Below are 18,608 nucleotides of genomic sequence, written 5' to 3' on the forward strand. Positions count from 1 at the left end.
TATATTGGCAGAGGATGGTAACATAAAATCCTCTATGTGTTTGCTAAAAGGTCCAGGGGGCCCAATTCCAAACCGTCGAGAGAAATTTGGGAAGTTGGAAGAAAAATTGAAATGCGGGGAAGAGGCCAAAACTGCGCTGGAGCACCTGGGCATTCAAAGCTCACAGAATAATAATCAGCATGCGTGTGTACATGTGTGGCTTCTACTTGTATTGTTTTTTTTTCATGCATTTTGAAAGCCTACATGTGTACCATATTGCATCATTATCACATCCAAATTGGGTTCAAATGTTAAACAGGAAAGCAGATGAAGTAAGCGTGGAGTCAGACTCATTATGGAGGGTTTTTTGTTTCCTTTGTTCCGTCCTGATTACAGTTTGCACCCTGAATGTGGGATAAATTTGAATATTTGGGATCAATTTTGTGCTCTACACCCTGTGTGAGTGCGTAACAGGTCATAAACAGGCAGGAATGTTCCTATTGGAGGTTTTCCAGAAAGCTCCAACCATCTGGTCAGCTCTCTGAGGTTTCCCCCCTTCATGCTACATTTACTGCATGTATGTGAGTGTATGTGCATGTGAAATAGACTTTTAGTTTGCAAAGTTTCCGATTGACTCAACACTCACTCGCCCACTTACACTCTCTCTCTTTCCTCTTTTGCTAATGCTAAACACTTGTTTTGCTCAAACCCCACTTGTTTGCTTGTATCACTTTTCAGCACAAAGATTATTTGCATGGACAACTATCACGCACTTGCATCAGACCCCAGCGAGTTTGTCCTCCTCTCTCCTCTCATTGGAATTTCTTGCTAACTAAAACCAACACTCATCGTACCCCCCACTTATTTGCCCTTTTTTTGCATTTAGCATTATAACCATTTGCACGAAAAGCAATCGTTTATTTGCATCAGACCAATGAATGAGGACAAATGTACAGGGCCTCACCGCTCCCCTTTCCTCTCAGTCTTCTCCACACTCACTCCCTCTCCAAATGCAACATTACGCTTTCCTTTGGATGAAATATTTTCATCCGACCATGGACCATTTCTTCTGTCCTTTCCTCTCCCTGATTCCTTACACTCCCTCTTTTGTCACGTCCATCTCCTGTGCTTTACTTTCCCTCTGACTCCTCTCCTCTACAAATATATCGTGGATCACAGACTACTACTAGGTTTGCCAAATTCGGCGTTTTTCATCTCCTCAATTATTGTTTATCACCTACATCTAATTTATCATGAAGTTAATCATCTGTGATACTGAAGTAAAGTGTCTTTTTAATAAGTAATGTAATAGCAGACAGCTAACATAGCAACTGCCCACGGGAAATCAGAAATATACCTATGTGTTTTTAAAGACTTCTAGTCCTTCTAACTGGGTTTATTATATACTATGGTAATATATACTTTTATATTATATGATAAGCACAAGACTAAAAGGTAAAAACTCAAGTAAGCGTTAATTGAAACCGCCCTATAGTGCACTATGACATTATTACTCATTATATAGTATTACTTATAGTATATGTGATGTCAGTTAAACTCTTGAACCTTCAGTCCTCCCAAAAAATTTTTTTGTAAGCTGCATTAAATTTAGAAAAACAAAATTTCCACATTAGCATCACATATCAACAGTATCCAGTGCCTTACCGAAGCTGCACTTACATTGAAAGTATTCAAACCAATAATGCTGTTTGCTGTACAGTACAGCTAGATAATTACATCAAATGGATATATTCTACAGGCCATATGTATAGTTTCCCATCCTGATCTAGCTTATCATACCTTGATATCTTTAAAAACTTTGGGATGTTCCCTATGGGGTAGAATAGCATATCACATATAACACATTTAATATTAGTTTTATATTATTATGTAACTATGATGTTGTGACATGGGTTCAAATTCTACTATATAGCATAAATCATGAGTCAGCACCGGTCTTTCTTTCCATTCCATATTTCCACTCTATCCTGATCAACAAACCATAGTTTAAAAAAAGTTGCAGTTGTGAATCTACACATTTAATTAAACACTAAAACACTTTCATTACTCACGTTGCTTAGAGAAGCAGAAGTTGCTTGGTGAACTCGAATGGCTCGGCTCAGTGGAGGCAAAGTGCCATTTGAAGCTGTTTTAATATGTAAAATACTTCATTCACTCTCCCTCTGAAATCACTTTCAACAACTGCTGCAAACCGCTAGACGAGGCGGAATCACAGGAGAGTTCACTTCACCCACAACGCTGTAAACACGATATACAAATGTGCAGTGAAACCACATCTGCACACACACACACACACACACACACACACACACACACACACACACACACACACACACAAAGTACACACATACACAATTATACACTCATTGACACACCCTGCAAGAGCACAGATTTACTGAAACTGTGCTAAGAGTGGGCAGCACACGCACACACATAGTCGGAGCTGTCAACTACTCCAAACACAACCTGCTTTGTATTAGTCTCTTGGTCAGACCACACACAAACATTTGAAGCACACACACGGCTGTGCGTGCAACTGTACGTAATATAACAACATGCGTCCACTTTCCAGCATTTGCACAGAAATACACACATGTACACATGGTGGCACACACACCAACATATTTGTTGACAGCACTTTGAACTTCCTAAATCTTTTCAAAACCTCAAAAGTACTCTCATGTACTGACTGTGCATGAGGGTGACTGACACACACACACACACACACACACACACACACACACACACACACACACACACACACACACGCAATTTAAACACATAGAATAGCCTTCATTAAAACTTAAAGCTGTAAAATAAAAGTGCTGGCAGTAAAAATGAAAAACACACACACACACACACACACACACACACACACACACACACACACACACACACACACACACAATCTTATAAACTTCAGTAAACTTTAGTGTCTCCAAAATAAAAACGTTTTAACCTCCCTTATTAGCATGCTGCAGATATTCAGGGACCCACATTAAGGTAATATTAATATTACATTTGGAGTCCTGTATAAATATTTGATCAGAAATGCTCGGGGGCCTCATGTATGTTTACTGCACATAGTTCACCCAACATTAACATCAAGGATTTCCTTTTATCCATTTGGAATGCAGTACTTCTCTTGAAAATACAGGAAACATTGGTTTGCTTTACTAAGCCCATAAAAACTATAAAACATAAAAAAAGAAGAAAGAAAAGATCAAAAACATAATAGTCTTGCCCACTGTTGGTGCAGAAGAAAAGTGTATAGTACAAGGAGGACATTTTGGAGGAATAAAGAAAGAAATACTTATGTTGTTGTTTGCAGAATGACTGTTGAAAATCCCTGAGGTAGAGAGAGAGAGAGAGAGAGAGAGAGAGAGAGAGAGAGAGAGAGCAAATTTGTGAGGTAAATAAGAGGGTATGGCAACTAAGACCCATGTAAATTTGTGCAAACTTCCACTGTGTGGATTACTGGAATCTAGCTGTAAAAAACACTAAAATACAACAACAGACAGAATGAAATGTCCTCTTTAATAGCATCTATCCTTATAAAAATAAATCATGTTTACTGGATATACACCCCACATTTTAGAACTAACCACACAACTTAAGGGAAAGCGTTTAGATAATAGTAATAGTGTAAGCATGTGACAGAGAGCTGGAGTTGATCTTGGCTTTGTCTTTGTTTTACATGGAGAACAACAAACTCCCAGATTTAAACACTGACACTCCGTTCTTTAGCCTTATATTTATCTTTAGATCTGAACTCTAGATTATATTGTAGATGAGTGAACAGAACAAGAAGACTACTCTTATTATGCTGCAATACAGTATGCTATTAATGCATGCAGTGAAATACTGTAGCATTCCTTTAGCCCTTGTGTTCTGTTTGGATTTCTGGAGGCCTCAGGATCTTTAACAGCTCAAAAAACTTGCTTGACATTATTTTATCACCTCGAAACATCATCATTTTTCTTAATTTTACAAAAATTGCTTATAAACATTATTTTCATTATTGATTAATCCGATTATTTTCTTGATAATCATTTGGTCTATGAAATGTCAGGAAATGAGGAAATTGGCCATTAGAATTTCTCACAGCCTGAGGTGATGTATTCATAAAGCTTGTTTTATTCGACCAAATGTCCAAAACTCAAATATATTAACTATAATAATTAAATAATATTAATTAAAATACATTACAAAACAAAACACATAGGTTAATATAATAATACTACAAAGCAAAGCAAAATATAAGAAAGTAATCATTTACAGTGAGCAGCCATTATAAACTGTACTGTAGTCAATGTCTCTATTTTCTGAATACTGATTTTCATTTTTCTTCAGTACTGGAAAAGGTTTTTGTGTGTGTGTGTGTGTGTGTGTGGGTGTGTCGGTATTTTAATTAGATAACTCAGCAGTCATCCTCACTGTCGTGTTTTCCCCTATTAGCTGGCAAAGTATTTCTTCACGTGTGTTTGTGTGTGGAAGACAAAAAAACAATGTGCATGGGTCTGTGATAGCGTGTGTGTGTGCCTGCTTGTTGTCACCCATTAGCTGACAAATCCCTGCACCACCTCAATGCTCAGAGTCATACGGGACCTCAAAGGGATCACACACATGCACGCACGCACGCACGCACCTGCGCGTGCGCACACACACACACACACACACACACACACACACACACACACACACACAAACAAACAATGCAATTCCTTTTTAAGATACAGAAACCTTGATGTCAGACATTTGGCAGTGGATGAGGAGTTCCTTAGCTCAAGATCAAAACAACCAGAAAAAAGACAAGACGAGAAAGAAAAACACAAAAAAGGACAGAAGAAGAAAGTCTTCTGTCATCTACGGCAATGCTAACTTTTTCTTTTGTTTATTTCCCCCTCTAGAGTTGAATCAGAAAACACCAGAACAACAGCAATGAAAAAGCTGACAAGATGGTAAGGGGAACAGTGGCTCTGGAAGTTGAAAAAGAAAGAAAGAGCCAAGAAGGAACTGGAACTGGGGAGACATTTAAAGCAGAGAGCACAAAACACTCAGACCACCAGATTTATGCAGGAAATAGAAGGGACAAGTGGTTATTATGTGGTCGATCACAATGTGTAGGTCAGAGAAATTTTAATATGACTTTGATATGTCTGTTAAAAAAAGACCAAATTCAGACTTTTTGGTTTTGCATGTTGAAATCTCATTACGGAGTCACCTCCTGTGTGCAGATAGGAATATTCCAAAAAGAAGAAGAAGAAGGACGTTTTTAATGCAGGAATATGGACGATGATTAATGGTGCCATTCTTGAACCAGGTCATGATTTCTGAAAAGAGATATTGCTGTTGAATTTTTCCAATGTATTTTTTTGGCGCTTTGAGCACCACAGGCCGAGTGCCATCTAGTTCCACTACAGGTAGATTGGAGAGCAGGCAGATATCTCTACGGTTGATGTCTCCAACACTGGTCAACTTACACCAAAAACAATCTAGATTGATAAATAGCACTACGAGTAAGATGAAAAATATGTATTTTTGATTTGGGGGTGAACTGTATCTTTAAGGAAAAAGTTTGACATATTCACTTTCTTGACAAGAATAAGATGACACCTATCTGTTGAATATGAAACTACAGCCATCAGCCAGTTAGCCGAGCTTAGCATAAAGACTGAAAGGAGGGGTAAACAGCTAGCCTGGCTCTGTCCAAAGGTAAAAAGATCCACCTAGCAGCACCAATAAAGCTCACTAATCAATACATTATATCCTGTTTGTTTAAGTTGCGGTTTACTGGTGGTTATTTGCCGAACTATTTCTTGGCTAGGAGCAGCGACTTACAGGAGTCTCCGCTGATTGCCTGGCAACCTGATCAGACCATAAAAGACTGTGAAACATTGGTTGAACATTTAAAATAGTGTCTTAACTGTTTAGCAAAAGTATGGCAGGAACAAAACGTGGAGTGATTTCTCTGTAAAAGCCACAAAGACAGAAACCCAACAGAAGTAAGGCGAACTGAGCAAAAGTTCACAGCTGTCCAACTAAATGATGGCGATACATCGCTGGAACATTTTTCTTGTTTGCTGTGGTAACCTGAAGTTTGAACTTAGTGCTAGTGTCGTGACGAGACTATAATGGAGGCAGAAAAGAAACAAAAATGTTTCCTCTTCAAAGAGGCAGTGATGTGGCAGAAAAACAGAGCGGAGTGAAAGTCAAGGTGTCTCCTTCAAAGACAGACAGACATGATGGGAATGATTAAAAACAGAGTTTATGACAGAGTGAAAGAGATGAGAGAGTGTCTCGATGCAAGGACAAGAAGTGTGACAACGAAGGAGAGCGCGATGAGAGCGAGAGAGACAGTGATGGAGGAAGAAAAATAGGCATGCGATACTAACCTTGAGGCAAAACTGGGTAGAGCAGGAGACAGCGTTGCATTATAAAGATAAAAAAAAAGGGAAAGAGAGACAGAGAAGGAGAGGGAAAGGTGAGAGGGAAGACAGGAGTTGAGTGCTAGGTTAGCCAGCTTGATCACTTTTCAAAGAGGAAAGAGATGAGAGATAGAGGAGCTGACAGAGAAACAGCTAGAGAGACATAGTTAACCATAGAGATACAGCGTGCACACAAACAGGGAGACAGGCATGACCAAGCAGACAGTCACATGGACAGGTTCAATGCAGGCATTTCTTCTTTAAGGGTTATGAGAGGCCTCCTCAACTCACATGACCTCTACAAACATTTAAGGGCACACACACACAAAACTGCAATCACAAACCATAGAAAGTGAGCAATTAGCCAATCAAAGTAGAAGAGCGTGCTCCCTATGAATGAGTTCTTTTTGATATTGCATACGACTTCTTTCGCTTCCCGCAGGGGCCACTTGAAAAGTGCTCAGCTTGTGGATTTGTGGTCTCCACTGAAAGGCATATGGCATGTAATCATTAAGATATGAAATTTGAAGAAAAGTCCCTTCCTAAATTGGTTGACCCCGAAATAATTCCACACAATCACTTCTCATGTGTTTGGTTGAACTGGCAAAGCTTAAACTCCAGGGTGAGCTTATGCCTGGGAACGCACGCTAATGACAGCGTGCCAGAGACAAATTGTCCATTACAGAACAATATAACACACAATAAACTTCTCTAATTTCCCATTACTCAGGTTTATACTCTACATCTCTCTAAACCACCTTCATTTTTCTCTCTTTTTCTTCCCCTTCCAGCCTTTTCTGTCAGTTTCATTTTCTGTTTCTCTCTCCCCAACATGTTGTCTCTTCTTCTTTTCTTTCCCTCGCTGTCTCCACCCATTATTTCATTTCTGTCTCCTTGTTTTTCTCTCTCCACCACCACCTTCCTTTCCCTTTCCCTCTTTCTTTCCCTCTCTCTTTTTTCTCCTTTTCCACTCTTCCGTCCAAATCCTTTATTTTGGCCATCAGGGCAGATTTTCAGCTCCATTTCCCCTCAGTGTGAAGTCACTCAGTCTGCTCCAATTACCATCTTAGTTACTGAAATAACCTGGTACCATTACAGCTGGATTTAAACTAGAGGGGAGGGGGAGAGAGGGTTGATTTTTACACTTGTTTAACCCACATTTGATCGTTTCATTTGTAATGTTTCCCCTGCTCACTCATAGCCCGGGGTTAGCCTTTGTGCCAAGCTAAGAGACAGCCACAGGCGAATGTATCCTCCTCTGTCATACCTGTCTAATCATCCACAGCAAGGTTTGGTATCCCTGGAATAAAGTCAGTATTTGTACACTTTCTGTTACAGGGTCAGTGCTTGCGGGTTCAAAACAGCCTAGTTGCTAAATATATTTCTAATCTTAAACAGGAAATATTTGTTAATTCTTTCCAAACATTTTTTTGTTATAGATACTGACATCTGTGAACAACCAGTAAAATAGCCTCAATGGTACCTTCACTGTAGTTTTAGAGTCAGGAGTAAGGACTAGGAAAATAAAGATCATACCAATTCATTATTCACCAAACCCCTTCCGTGAAAACACTGATTGTCTAATTATTCCTTAGCAACCGTAATTAGGCACGGCAGGCCTAAAGATTTGGATTTTTCCACATGCCGATGAGTACCACTCTGTATTTTAAAGGTGTGGGGATGTTTTTGTTTTTTTTAAGCCTTTCCAAAACCAAAATCACAGAAGCCAAAGTATAAGAAATAGGGCTGGGCGATATGTCCCTCACATAATATCACAATATTTTAGAATATATATGCGATAATGATATTCTTGATGATATGACAAAATACAATTTGTTGTTTTCCAAAGTAAGCTGCAATCGTTAGCATGTCTGGCTAACTAGCTTAGTACTTTCAGTAGCATATACTGTATAAACAGTCTAATCTTACATTTTTCTTCTACTAAATGCATATTTAAGACCCCCTTTTACCCTTTTTAAGATTCTAAATTAAATAAAAAAGCCATATTAAAACGTCAGCCCAATACAGTGTTTTCAAGCAATTTATGGAGCTAACATTAGCTTCATTAGCTAGCTAGCTACAGATGAGATGCTTTTGATGATCTTTGTCTGAAATCAAGGACCTATTATTACTTATTATTAATGGCTAATACCTTTTGAGTGTTCTGCCACTGTTATTGTTGTTGATGATGGAAAGCTTGAAAAGCGTAGCAAAAGTAACTAAGGGGGACGGAGCTTCTGCCCTCTTCATGACTTTACTTCACCATGTCAACACATAACCACAGTCTTAATTTAGCCGAGGATAGTTTGCCTCAACATACATCTAACAGCTTAATGAAACCACTAAATGAGAAGATGTAAGATGTATCATACTTCCTTACAACCTTTAATATTACCTCTACAAACCGCGTACTTCACAGTAATGACTGTGTATGTGTGTGTGCCAGAGTGCAAAAGGAAAGTTAAATTTCCCCATAAAAATCTACTTAATCTTAATTTTACTATTACAAGATACTGTTCCTAAACCTAAGGCACTAAGCCTAGATTTAATACCTCTCCGGATTCCTAATAGCAGCCTTCAAACTTCAGATATGAAATATCAGTTGCAGAGAAGCTTTTATTTAATTATAATCCACGGGGAGAATGAAACATCTTTCAAATACATATGATGTAAGATCTTTAAAAAAATCCCACATGTTCACCCATCTGCAATTTTAAATGGTTATTAGGTTACACTACAATGTTATCCACCAAGCTAGTACCACTGTAAATCTGCATCAGTGGCTACTGGCAGACTAAATAACACACATACACACACACACACACACACACACACACACACACACACACACACACACACACACACAGTTAAAACCCACCAGTTTGAAGTCAGCAGGTGCTGAATTATTAATAGTGTAGTATTTCTACTGACCAGACAAGACACCATGAGGAAACATTGAATCTTCCTAAAATCATTAACAACCATTAGTCAAACTACAGACTAAGAGAAAAAGAGAGAGTGGGAGTGGGTAGAGATCATGTCCAAAGAAGGAACGGCAAAAAAGATTAAAGAGCGAGAAAGAGAGCAGACTCAGACAGAAATCATGATAGTTCAGAAATCAAAGGCATCGAGAGGCATGTACCGCCGACAGCTCTGACTCTCGAAGACAAACTTTACTCTCACTACTCTAGCTAAAATAAATACACTTCAAATAGTTTTTTAATGTTATTATTTAACCGTTGGCGATGAGATAAAGACACCTATTTTTTGTCGAAGAACAGGCTTATTTTCCTTATTTATGTAGCCCTCTTCATACAGAAATACTCATAAACAGGCACACAGACAGAACAACAGAATGAAACATAGAGAGACAGGTAAGCACAGAGGCAGGCAAGCTGGCATGCAGGCAGGCAGACAAATATTCAGATACAGAAAGAAAGAAAAGATAGAATAAGGTTAAGACTAGTTTATGAGGTATATATAGTGTACATAAGCACCCATTAAGAGTGAGAGACAGACAGGTTAAGCCACGATTATACAGAAAAGTAGAAAAGGAGTTAGAAACAGACAAACCATTCATATTAGCATAAAGAAAATACAAAAAAACTGAACTGTCCAGACTCCTAATGAAAGAAAAAAAGTGTGTTAAACTCTGCAAGTCAGCCATCCTTGGCTGAAAGTAAAATAAAAGTAAAGCGTGAAAACAGAGCCACTAAATAAAAGAGTTGCATCATTGACAGGAACAGCTGCTCAAAGAGTTACAGGCTGTACAGCAGAGACTCAGGTGCCAAACTGTGCCCTCAACTTTTGGGAGCAGTTCGGCTTGTTGTACTGCAGTATAACAGGAGAAAAACTGCTGCTGATGCACAGATGTGTGGGAGTACAACTTGTGTGGATAACTGACCTTTAGAGTGATTTGTTTCATTTTGCGAACAGTCGAACCAATGCGGCAACTCTTTGATTATTATTATTAGTGAACATACTATGCTCTGTCCCATGTGGAAAAGGCTTGCAAAACATGAGAAATATTTTCACAATTGGTTGTCTTTTTTATTTCATTTTAATGTGCTGCAATTGGTGGCCATTATCAATTAATCTGCTGATAAGTTTCTAGTTTTTAATTAAACGTGTTGCCTATAAATCTGAAAACAGAGACAAATATCCATAATAATTGACCATAGCACAATGTGACATATTCAAATAACTTGTTTTATCAGAATTTTAAGATAATCAGTTTAATATTATATACCTCAAAAGAAATTCTCACACTTTTGGGGTATTTTTGCTAGAAAAATGACTGAAATGATAATTCAATCTTATATATTGTATGTGTCAGATGCTGTTAGACAACATTTTAATCTAAACAGAGGATCCTCTGACCTATCTATGTGTTAGAATCTGTTACATGTATTTCATTTCGGATCTCAAGTTGTGGTCATGTGGTGGGGAAAACTGAGGCACAAGTTAATTTCTGAAACATTTAATTCCACATAACTTTTCTACATGGGACGGGTTGCTTTCATAGTGCTCTCATATCCCGTCCCCCGACAAGCAAAGTGAGTTTTGTCGTGCATCTGTCTAATTGACTGACAGGCCCACCAGCCACTCACGTGCCCAGGTAGTCCCACACCAGCCCCCCCATTGGCTGCTGAGAGGCAGCAGGGGGAGGGGCCTGTTTTCGCGACTGCTGAGAACGCCACAGATGAGAGGCAGAGGGATCTCTGGGGTGTGATGGGCGCGCGAGCACACGCGCACACACACACACACACACACACACACACACACACACACACACACACACACACACACACACACACACACACACACACAAACAAACAAACAAACAAACATACATAAACGCACTCACGCAGATGCAGAATGACATGAATGTATACATATTTATGCATACACACACGTGTATAAGGTATAATGACGAAAATAAAAAAAGATTAGTGATGCCAGAAGTAAAGCCGAAATGGAAGGAGAAAAGGGGAAGAAAGATGGGAGAGGAAGGGGTGAGAAAAAGGGAAGACTAATGGATTAGTACTGCAAGGAAGATTACCATAGTACCATAGACTCCAACAGTATGTAGCTTGAAACTGAATGGAAAATGAACAAGGTGGAGTCCCATCTAAATGTAATGGATCAATTTAACAAGTATAGACAGTGTTTGTTTTTCCTACTGATTTGGGGTAATAGAGGAAAAAGGAAGCAGTAGTGTTTTTTTTAAAAAAAAAAGAGTTTTTTGTCATGGCTCTGCATAACTGAATCTCTTTATCCCGCTCTCTTACCTCTCCAATTCGTGGATCTTTTTCTCCTTGTCGTTCTTTTCATTCTCCATCTCCCTCAGGATCTCCAGAAGTCGTTCCACCTCGGACTGGGCCTTCTCGGCATCCTCTTTGTGCCGGGTCACTTCCTGCTCCAGGCAAGAGATGCGTTCAGATAGTTCAGTGCTGGCCTGGGAATCTGCTGTTGCGCTCCGAGCCTGGAACAGAAATTAATTAATATAAATAAACCAAGTTTTAGCTTTCAAAATTAGGTGACCACCATTTGATGGAAGCAATAAGGTCAAACTAAAAAGGATATGCTAAAAACAACATGTGTGTTGAGGGTGGGTTGGATGACACGTGCCACTGTAAACTGTTTACGAGTATAATTGGTCTATAATTGGTCTTTTGTTAATACAATGACTTTCCCAGACGTGTCTTAGAGGGACCAGACACACTTTTATGTACCAGACCTTTACTTTGGAGATATTGCATTCAGCAAATGTAGGTAGATAGTGCATCATGTTTGAAATAGAGATGCTTTAACATAATGAGGCCTCAACAGTTGTCATAAAATCAAAAGTAATTTAGTGGAGCAATACCAAGCCTGGCTAACACAAACAAAGAGCACCTATGAAACATGCAGGATTCTATTTTTTAAATGAAGGGATGAATACTTAGCTGATCATGAGCATTTTCTCCACATTTTTCAAAATAATTCTTTGCAAGAGCACTTAGAATTTTGTAAACTGTGGTGTCTCATTACAGCAGGAAACAAAACATAGTGTATGTGGGCATAAAATAATGGTGAAAATTAGTTTAAACTGATCTGCTGCTTTAAAAAAACAGCTGGCCATATTTTTCTGTAAAAAGAAGACGAGTCTTCAGCCACGCTAGCGGCTCTGTGAGGCTGTACATCGACACAGTGGTGCTTTGAGCTAAATGCTACCGTCAGCATGCTAACATGCTCACAGCGACGATGTTAACATGCTGATGTTTAGGTATACCATGTTCACCGTCTTATCAGCGTGTTAATATGCTAACACTTGGTTAGCACTAAGCACAAAGTACAGCTGAGGCTAATGGGAATGCCATTAGTTTTGCAGGTATATGATCCTAAAGTAAAGTATTAGACAAATATGTAATCTTAAAAATGTTACTATGGAATAAATGTGTGTGTTATTCACTTACAATATGTTATTAAGTCTAAGCATTTTAGTCTGGCTCACGGATGGTTTCTTGGGTTTGTGTTGGTTTCCACACATGCAACACGCAAAGGCACGTAATGCTGATTCATTTAGAGATTAGCATGAGCATGAAAAGTTGAGTAAAGTAAAAAGCAAATTAATCTGATGTTGCAATGGCTTTCTCCTCCTGCCGCTCTGCTCAGCTACACAGAAAATGCAAAAAAGAGGAAAAAGAAATGAAATAAAACAAAGGAGAAAAGAAACAAGTTATAACCAGCTTAGAGGTTAGAACAGCTGTGTGTGTTTCCCAGAAGCAAATGTTGCTCTTGGGACAGATTGACTTTGTGTGTGTGTGCACACGCCTTGGTCACACAATACATAAACCCTATTAGTTTTGGAAGCAGACAACAGTTTTTACAGGTCTTTATGTGGAGAGGAAATGTTTGGGTGTCTGACGATATTATAAGAAGAGCTGGGAGGAGGGAAGAAAGAGACGGAGAGAGAGAGAGAGAGAGCGAGACAGAGAGAGAGAGCGAGAGAGAGCGAGAGAGAGAGAGAGAGAGACAAATAAGAAAGGAAAAAAGAAACATCACACAGTGTCACTTGCAAATAGTCAATCAATTCACACACAGACAAGTTTTCAGTCTTTTTTTTCATCCATGGTAACAGAAACAGAAAGAGACTTTGTACACTTTGATGAGAGAGATCCACTGACACATTCATACACATTCTCTCTCTCTGTCAGACACACACACACACACACACACACACACACACACACACACACACACACACACACACACACACACACAAACACAGGGTGTGGTGGTGGTGCTGTCTTCTCCTCTCTGTGAAAATGACTTTAAGGCTGTCAGCAAGCCGTCACACACACATTTTATGGGCTGCTGTGTGGGAGAGAATATGTGATATGCAAACACACACACACACACACACACACACACACACACACACACACACACACACACACACACACACACACACACAAGGGGTTCTTTAGTTTAAAATCCTCCATTTGATGTGTTTCTGTCTGAACTGTATATATGTTTTCACCTCTGAGATTCATATAATTGATGTTTTTAATTGGTAATTGTTGGCAATCTATCATTAACACAAAGCTTAATAATTGTTACATGTAAAATCTTTTAAATCTACCTGTTTTGTTCCAAATGGACGGGTGCCAATTTATGCAACCTACCGTACACCATCTCATTTGTATTAATACTTTCTTATTTAACATACTATCAGTCAAAAATAATGTACACTAGAAGACCCATAAAGGTAATTCTTATCAGCATCTTCCCGAGCAATACGGTTTGCACTGTGCTTGCGGACAGCTAACCTTCTTGAGTTGGTTTTCAAGTTTGACACACTCCTCTCTCTTCTGCTCCAGGCTGATCTCCAGAGTCTTCAGCCTGTTGTCCTTCTTCAGAGTGGAGGAAGCCAGAGAGGAAGCCTTCTCCTTCAGATCTAACAGTGAAGTCTGAAAGGAAAAAAGATAATGAAGAGAAAAAGTGATAAGGAAGGAAGTAAACGTCTTAGTGCTAGGCACTAGGCAGCTCTACTAAAGTGCCTTGCTCATCAGCAGTATTGTCACTAACCCGCTTTTAAAGGATAATTCCACTTTATTGCAACTTCGGTCTTATTGTGGTCATTTTGGCATTCCTTTAACCAAAGTAATTCCTCTTAACTTTATTAGGAGGTAAAACTTATATGTTGGAAATAACAGAACTGTCGCTGAGTTCCCAGATCTCAACAATTTATTCTGTGAAAAGAATGATATTTTTACTGATAGGAACGATTAGCTAATATAATAAATAAAATAAAATCCAAGGCTTTAGGGCCTTCCTACAATTGTGAGATTGACTCTGCTGCCCTTGTTTTTCAAAAGCTTTTCCCATGACCTGTCTCTTTGCTCACTCTTCCAGCTCAGTCCCTCCATCCGTGAACTCTCTCTCCCTTTCTTTTCTGGTCTTTTCCTTATTTTGGTAGGGCCAGTGAAACAAAAACCGACGGGACCAGAAGGGGAGACACTCAGACGTGTAATTTTACCCTTGACTGACAATACCAACTCCAGAATACGGATCATCATGTTTGACTGGGCTTTGGTCGGAGAAACCTTACTGCATACTCTGATTATATTTAGGTCCATATATATATTGCTGTTGTCAGACGAACCCCACATCTGCGTTTGGCAGTGTAGAAAGGAATGCTTGTTTTCTCCGTGAGTTTTCCCATGTATATCTCAAATTATATAATGGGACTGTTACAGGTTTTATGACTCCACAATCACTAAAATTAGCTGAAGAGTCTAAGTCAAAAAAGACATAAAAAACAAAAAACCTTTCACTTCAACATGTGTGCATGGGATATTAGGGTGTATTTCCAATTTTAAAGGAATAGTTTTGACTGTACCTTAAAGTACAGTAAAGTAAAATGAATCTGGAGCCAGCAAGCAGTTAGCTTAGCGTATCTTGGCATAAAGACCGAAGGCAGGGGGAAACAGCTAGCCTTGTTCGGTCTGTGGTTTTGCAGTCTGAGCTCCTGCTGGCCCGATATTCATATTTTGCGAACAAACACCACAGTGGTATCGATCTTCTCATTTAACTCTCGGCAAGAAAGCAAATTAAGCGTATCTCCCAAAATGTTAAACTATTGTTTTTAGAATAAAAATAATTCAAGAAAATAAAATGAACCTGAAAAGACATTTTCAGGTAATAACGCCCACAGCGTAACTGACTCGACACAAGTGAGGAAATATATCCTTAAGTGTGTTTGTACTGTTTGATTGTGTGTGTCTTTAAACTTGTGTATGGGCAAGTATTTATTGCCCCTCTTGGTACTGAAAAAAGTGGAGCGTTAAATGTAACAACATTTATTTTTCATGCATTAGTGCATGTATTTCCTTTCTCATTTGGGTTAGGGTAAAAGATAAAGATTCCCAATGTTGTAATAAGCTACATTTGGTTTATTGTTTGGATCATGTTCGACATCTGGCCATGTTTTAGTCAATGATTTAGTTCTGCGACTGGTATAGACACTATTATTATAAAAAAGAACAAGTGCCTAACACTAGGCTTACACCTGCTTATGGCTCCAGAGGGATATGTGTGTGTTAAAATGCATTGCTTTGCCAAATTTTGGTGTTCTTGAAGTGGTTAACTGTAACTTCCCTGCTATGCTGTCTGACTGCTGTAGGATGACTAAAGCAAAGACTGTGCATAAAAATGCTATGTCATCCTCTGCCTCCCCCTCTGTGCCTCTGCTGTGGTGTTTTGCATGAATCACAAAGGTCGAAGCAAGAAGAATTCAGCTCCAGTCACTGTTTTCATTGGTTGTGAAGCATATCGTTGTCAAGGAAATGTGACTGTTTTATCGTTGTTGTCCTTCAACAGGAGGACCTTGGGAGGATCTGATGTCTGTTCTATTGTGATAGATCAAGCACGTTTCCTTGACAGGGCCACAGAGAATGTGTTTTTCTGACTTATAGCACAGATATGCATGAATGTGTCGGTGTGTCTTCTACCTCACGGTCAGACAGGTCAGCCTGCAGATGGGAGACTTTCTCCCTCAACTCCTTCAGCTCCTTCTTGCTAGACTCCATCTCGTCCCCCTTTTCTCTTTCCTCCCTCTCCCGCTGCTCCTTCAACCGCTCTATGATTCGCTCCTGGACATCAAGAAGGAGGAGGAGGAAGGGAAGGAGGGATGGAAGGCAGAAGAATAAAGAACAGAAAGAGTCGAGGGAGGGAAAGAAGAGGAGAGAGAGAGGTAGTCAACGCTCCAACAGTTATTCACAGTCACTCAATATCAAGTTTCTATACTAATAACAGTTGCATTAAACTTTATGTACATGGCAGCTTTAACAGGATCTAACAGCCAACAGTGATTTTAGACACGTAATACGTTCTGGCACAAGATGTAATACTCACAACCACTAAAACACAATAGATGCTCTCCAGCTATAGAACAGCGCAGTTCAAGCTAAAGTATAAAGGTTCACACACACAAAAGCAGCGCAAAAAAGCCCAAAGAGTGTAATCTGGCTGTGCTTTGTGTGTGTCAGTGTTACTGTACTGTAGTTCTATCTTTGTGAGGACCGATTCAAGTTTTCAGCCTTGAGAGTGTTTCTGGAAAGTGAGGATATTTTGGACGGCCCTCACTTGTCTAAAAAGCTGTTTCAGGGTTAAGCCTTATTTTAGGGTAATGGTTAAAACAAATTATTTTTAATTATCAATTTTTTCCTTAATTAAAAACTATTGTTTGGTCTTCGAAACATAAAAAATTGTGTAAAACACCCATCACAATTTCCCAGAGCTCAATGAGGGTCCTCACAAGTATAACACACTAACAGGTGATTGTGAATTTTCGATATTCAGCTATATAAACAGAGTTAGGGTCATTTATAATGTATGCAAAGACAAAACTACAAAATTGAATGATAAACTATGAAACAAAGTATGACACAAGTTAACAGGGAACAATGTGTGTGTGACAGAGAAAAGGAGTAATATAATAAAGAAAGCAAGAGGCGGATGGAAAGATGGAAAAATGGAAAAGAAAGGAAAGATATCCAAAGGCACCAAAACAATGAAAATAAATGGAAGAAAAGCTTGTGAAAGTCGCTTGCGTAAAGTTAGAGTCGTCAGACACCTCCACCTGCCAACACTCACACGTCTAGCTGACACCCTGAATATTAGTCAGTGGACAATTAATAGCCCTGTTTCCTGTGTGCGTGTGTGTGTGTGTGTGAAGGTGAGGGAGTGGGTAACATAATCACGCATTACAGTATAAAAATATATTCTCATCAAACACTTCAAAAGTGGTCTGCTGGTGTAAGTGTCACTGGTTCGTTTCCCAGAATCAGGGTTGAGTCCTGAGTGCAGAATAACAGATCATGGAACACGCGGTTGAGGGTTCAGTTCCCATGCTCAGGTTGTTCTGGGCTGTTTAATGGCTGTGGCACCTGACTGTTTACACCCAGACAGCGACAGTGTGGTTGTTGGTTCTATTCCCATCGGTCCAAGTAATGTGACCGCATGTTGGACGGTTCCTAATCTTTTATTAACGCAGGCTCTGGATGATTTAATAATGAAACAGCCAATGTGATTACTGGATCATTTCCATTTATCCAGAGTCATTTGGTCATTGTGTGGGTGGTCAGCTGTTTTGCTCATAGTGGTTTTATTAATGTAACTTTGCTCGGGAGTTGACCTGAGGTTGACTAGCATTTGTGTGTGTGTGTGTGTGTGTGTGTGTGTGTGTGTGTGTGTGTGTGAGAGAGTGTACCTTCTCAGCCAGAGCCTCCTCCAGTGTTCCCAGTGCTGTGTCGGTGTTTGAGGTGTCCGTCTGTAAAGACTTGACTCTGTCTTTCAGTCCGCCCAGCTGTTTCTCTTTGTCCCTCAGCTGATCCTGGAGGTTCTCTATCTGCAGAGAAAGAAGGAGATAAAAACTCATAAGTCATTGTTTTTGATGCACAATTTACTTATTTAGCAAAGAATCATATTCTGTTGGCATCGGCTCTACAACTTGGCCAAAATAAATCACTGCGGTAACTGCTCTTACTGTCGCTAGAGCCCAGGCGATAATGATTTTCTACAGAAGAACAGCAAATACAACGGCAATTTTTAAACACAAATTAAATTAGCTTTAATAACTATAAACAACAACACAAGACTCAAAGATACAAAACTGCAGCCTATAAAACTAAA

At 39.3% G+C, this 18,608-nt stretch overlaps 1 protein-coding gene across 3 annotated transcripts in view; it reads right to left on the reverse strand.

Annotated features, from left to right (window-relative positions):
• LOC144511993 (ELKS/Rab6-interacting/CAST family member 1-like) overlaps positions 1-18,608 on the reverse strand; it is a 123,302-nt gene that overhangs the window by 67,149 nt on the left and 37,545 nt on the right. For all 3 annotated transcript variants that reach the window (XM_078242508.1, XM_078242509.1, XM_078242507.1), the window contains 4 exons: positions 18,187-18,324; positions 16,427-16,567; positions 14,243-14,383; positions 11,720-11,913 (listed from right to left, as the gene is read on the reverse strand). In XM_078242508.1, coding sequence (XP_078098634.1) covers positions 11,720-11,913; positions 14,243-14,383; positions 16,427-16,567; positions 18,187-18,324 — 614 coding nt within the window. The remainder of the gene's footprint in view (positions 1-11,719; positions 11,914-14,242; positions 14,384-16,426; positions 16,568-18,186; positions 18,325-18,608) is intronic.

This window comes from Sander vitreus, chromosome 23, assembly GCF_031162955.1.
Source record: "Sander vitreus isolate 19-12246 chromosome 23, sanVit1, whole genome shotgun sequence".
Lineage (NCBI taxonomy): Eukaryota > Metazoa > Chordata > Actinopteri > Perciformes > Percidae > Sander > Sander vitreus.